This window comes from Porcisia hertigi, chromosome 12, assembly GCF_017918235.1.
Source record: "Porcisia hertigi strain C119 chromosome 12, whole genome shotgun sequence".
Classification (NCBI taxonomy): Eukaryota; Euglenozoa; class Kinetoplastea; order Trypanosomatida; family Trypanosomatidae; genus Porcisia; species Porcisia hertigi.
In genome coordinates this window covers 500,023-504,562 of record NC_090571.1, presented here as the reverse complement: position 1 = coordinate 504,562, position 4,540 = coordinate 500,023, and the positions used below count along the sequence as shown (strand labels likewise).

The window sequence follows — 4,540 nt, the reverse complement described above, 5'->3', positions numbered from 1 at the left end:
CGCATCCATTGCCTTGAGAGTGGAATGACAGACGTGAGCGGCCACAAATAAAAAAAAACAAAAGGAATAAATGAACTCGCTCTTGTTTTTGTTTGTGCTTTCTTATTTTTTTTTCTTGTTTCGCACCACCACAAGAAAGAAAACGGGAGCCAGCATCGAGCCGGCGTAGGGGAAGAGGGGGAGGGGAAGAGGGGGGAAGACACGAGAAGGCAGAGATTTAAACATCCAAAGAACACCGATGCGCAAGCTTGCTGGTTCATCTCTGTCGATACTGGCTCTATGCGGACAAACGCAATGCGGGCCGTGTCAAACTAAAGGCGGAGCTAAACTAATCAACCATAAAGTGTGTCTTCCACAAGATCGTAGATACACTCGTGGGTGTGTGCGGGTGTATTGTGTTTGTGGGGCGAGACTACATCACTGAGCTACCCCACTCCTCCAGCCTCCCATTTTCACACACTGGGGACATCAACGGCAGTCGAGCTGCTGGGCATCATTCTGGAAACGACGGGGTAAGCGATACGACTTACGAATGAGAAAAAAAAACTAGAGATCGTGAGAGATCTTCCCTCCCTCTTCTGTAGTATCCTCCTCGGGGTGGAACAGGGAATCGCACTGGCAACAACCCGGAAGGCACATCCCCGCCTCCAGTGGCCCACAAAGCGCCGGGGAAGAAAAATTCCTTCACACCTACCCACCAGCCACAGCCTCTTCTTCTCAGTCCGTCGTTTGCCGCGCCAAGTGCGTGTGTGCATCAAACAAAAACAAATGAAACCGGAAAAAGGGGGAGAAAAAAAAAGAAGTGCCTTGTGCTGTATCGCTGAGGCGGAGAAGAAAGAGAATGGAGATGGGGTGAGGGGGGAGGGGAGGAGGAGGAGGAGGGAACGAATGGAAGCACTCATATATAAATCGAGTGATGTATGGCGCGTGTCAATAGAAACGAAAAAAAACTTAGAGGAGGAAGGGATCCGCACACGCACACACACACACACACCGCATCCAAGAAGGCATTGCAGACATCAAAAACGGCAGGGAACATTCATGTATAAACAGATACACCCATACACACACGAGAGAAAGAGGAACACGGAGGCAGGGGAAGAGAAGTGCGGCATGTCACGCCCCTCCCTCCTGTACAACAAAGACACGCGTGTGACAAGCATGGCGTACACAGAAAGAGGTGCACAATAAGAACAGAGAGAGAAAAAGACAAAGTAAGGTGTATAGTGGGATGTGGCACGGGGGACGGGGGGGGGGGGCATCCTTCGCAGCGACAGACCTCTAAAGAAAGAAAATGTTGATGTGTGTTCACTTTTTAGCCACCGCCAGCGGCAGCGGAGGCCACGTCCTTTGCCCTAGTCGCCGATAAAGGCAATGCCACTCCCCGCCACAACACAAACACACAATCACACGGACATGATTTGCCGCACAAGGGAGAAAAATAAAATCGTTTACTCGGTGTTCCCCTTTTGTTGGACGCGGTGAGAAGAAGGAAAGGGTTAGCGAATACACGCAATAAGACGCGATGTCGTGGTGTAGAGGCTTGAGAATGGTGACACAATTGTGTGTGTGCCGTGTGTTCAGAGATGAAAAACACCGGAGCAGCCCTTTGTGCCGCTGCTGATGCAGCCGGATTGCGTCTCACGTGTCTGGTTTGATGCAGAAGCAATTGACATGTGTTGCTGTACCGAGAGACCGCTTTGACAGCCTAGCACTCCAAGTCCCCGTGTGAGCTCAAACAGAAATATATATATTTTTTTTTCTTCCTCCTCCTCCTCCTCGTCACTCATGTCGAGTGATTGGGACTGGCCCTTACCCTCTCCTCTCCGATTGCCGCCTGCGGCGGCATCATCACAATGCGCGGCGCTCACGCGATAATCACATGAAACGGACTCGGTGGTGATGCGATTCGGTGTCGGGAGTAGCAACCGAGACGCCGGCCTCCCACCACAGCACCTGAAGAGAGGGAAGGAAGAGGGAAGGTGGGGAAAGGGAAGAAGATGCCCAAACAGCGATAAGGCGAGAGAGACCCCCCTTCACATCGCTTCAATTTGTGTCAGGCAGCATCAAAAGGAAAAAAAAATGGAGGGGGATGGGGGGGATATACGGCGGTCAAGACACAACAACAACGCAAGGTCATCATCGCCTCTTGAAGCACCTCGCAAAGGGAGAGGAGGAGGAGGGGGGGAGGGGAGGGTCACCACCGGATGCATCGAGAAGAAGTCAGTGACCTCGAAAAAAACACGTGCGGAAACCATGGGTTCTCATGAGCGAGAGCCGATATATCGTACCCAGCATGGCGATTGCAATCTTTGAAGTGTTTTTGAGGAGGATAAAGCAACCGCCCCCCCCCCCCCCCCTACTGCGGCGACCGCCCTTTATTCTTGTATAAGCCGCTCGTGTACAAAGGATACATGAAGACGTACACCCGTCTCGAAGGCCCGCTCGTCGATCTTGAGAGTGCACGAGTGCAAGGGCGAGACGCCGTAGCCCTCCGCAGGGTTCTGGAAGCCTAAGAGCAAGAAGCAGCCGGGAACTCGTTCCAGATAGGAAGAAAAATCCTCGCTCACGGGCAGCGGCTGGAGAAGAGGGATGTACTTCTCCTCACCCAGAACACGACGCGCCATAGCAGCGACCTCGGCCGTTACTGTTGCGTCGTTCACGGTACACCCGTACCCTGGCTTCGTGCTGAACTCGACTGTCGCGCCATGTGCAGCGGCAATGCCCTTCGAAACGCGCTCCATCATTTTAGGCGTAGACTCGCGCACCTCGCGTGCAAATGACCGTATTGTGCCCAACAGCTTCACCTCATTAGGGATCACGTTGTGGCTCTCATTCGGTCCAGTAGTCATTGTCGTGATGGACAAGACCGGTGCTATAACTGGGTTGATCTTGCGCGACACAACGCTCTGTAGGGCCACCACAATCTCTGCCGCGATTGGAACAGGATCCACAAGCAGGTGCGGCATCGACGCGTGCCCACCACGCCCGCGCACGTGCAGGGAAAAATTGTCGCTCCCAGCCATGATCGTTCCTGGCATCGTCGACACATAACCGGTGGGTACAGACTCGCATAAGTGCATGCCAAAAATACATTTGACGCTATCCAGCACGCCGGCCTTCACCAAATCGATCGCACCGCCTGGCGGAGTCTCCTCCGCATGTTGAAAAATAAATCGCACAGTGCCTTTGATCTTGCTCGCGTGAGCGCACAGCACCTTGGCGGCGCCAAGCAGCATCGCTGTGTGCGCGTCGTGTCCACAAGCATGCATCACAGCCGGAACGATCGACTTGAAGGGCAGGTCTGTCTCCTCCTGCAGTGGCAGCGCGTCCATGTCAGCGCGCAGCGCGACCGTCGGTCCGGCACCAGCGCCGCCAACGAGACTTGCCACCACGGCAGTTGGCACCGGTTGGCCCACGCTCAGCGACGTGCACTCGAACCCATCTAGAACAGACTTGATATAGGCAGCAGTCTGGTGCTCTCGAAAGGACAACTCGGGATGCTGATGGATGTGCCGGCGCCATGAGATCACGTCAGCGCAGGCGGCGGAGCACTCCGCCATGAGGCTTGCAAAGTCAGCCATACGGGATGCACTGAGACTAAGGGAAAGGAAAAGAGAGGAGAGCGTGCAGTGAAAGTGAAGCACAAAAAAAAAAAGAGAGAGGGGGGCGGTGAAGCCGGGAGCTAGGGCTGGCCACATACATCAAGAGAGTGGAGTGGGATACAAATGAGTGGGGAGAAACGGGAATACAACGCCCCTACTCGGTGTGTCCCTACGCATCATGTGACTGTGTGTATGCGCTGGCACACACGTGTACACCAGCGCCCCAGCCGTGACAACGAAGAGCGCTAACGTTTTTTTTTGCGCACATTCGAACCATAAAAAAAACTTTTTGCGACAAGCCACACAGGCCTCAAGACGATCGTCCCCCCTCCCCTCCCCTCCCCCCTTCCAGGGGAGAGAATGACGATGTGTAGACAGGGAAGAGAGGGAAGGGAGTGCAGGGCGAGAACCAAGACAAACCAACCTGCTAAAATCTTCGTGGATGCGCTGGTATAGCCGACCACCGTCTTCTCCCTGAAATCGCGCACTACACTCGATCGTGTCAATGGTAGACAATCACATGTGATGCCACTGGAAAAAGTAGAGACGCGGACATACACACACAGACACAGACACAGACACACAGACACAGACACATACATACACACACATGAGATACAACGAAGGGGACAAAGGAACGCACATCAAATAAACAAATGTCATCTAAATGGGCACAAAAAAGGTGGAGACGGAGGGAGAGGAGAGAACAAGTAAATGTACAGTTGACACACACACACACACACATATATATATATATATATATATATATTGCACAAATATAATAGAATACACATATGTATATTTATTATATATGTGTGCATGTATGTATGTGTGTGTGTGTGTGTTCCAAATGTACATTTGCATACGTACGCAACAGCAGGAACGTAGAAATAACAACAACGCAGCTTCTATGGGGAAAGGATGGAGAAGTACAG

The 4,540-nt window shown here is 52.6% G+C and overlaps 1 protein-coding gene across 1 annotated transcript; it reads right to left on the bottom strand.

Annotated features, from left to right (window-relative positions):
* Positions 1-2,378: 2,378 nt before the first annotated feature.
* On the bottom strand, positions 2,379-3,584 carry JKF63_07526 (uncharacterized protein; the record flags this gene model as incomplete). Its single annotated transcript, XM_067903463.1, has 1 exon — positions 2,379-3,584. One exon carries the CDS (start codon positions 3,582-3,584, stop codon positions 2,379-2,381), a length of 1,206 nt encoding a protein of 401 aa, XP_067758888.1.
* Between the last annotated feature and the right edge of the window lie 956 nt (positions 3,585-4,540).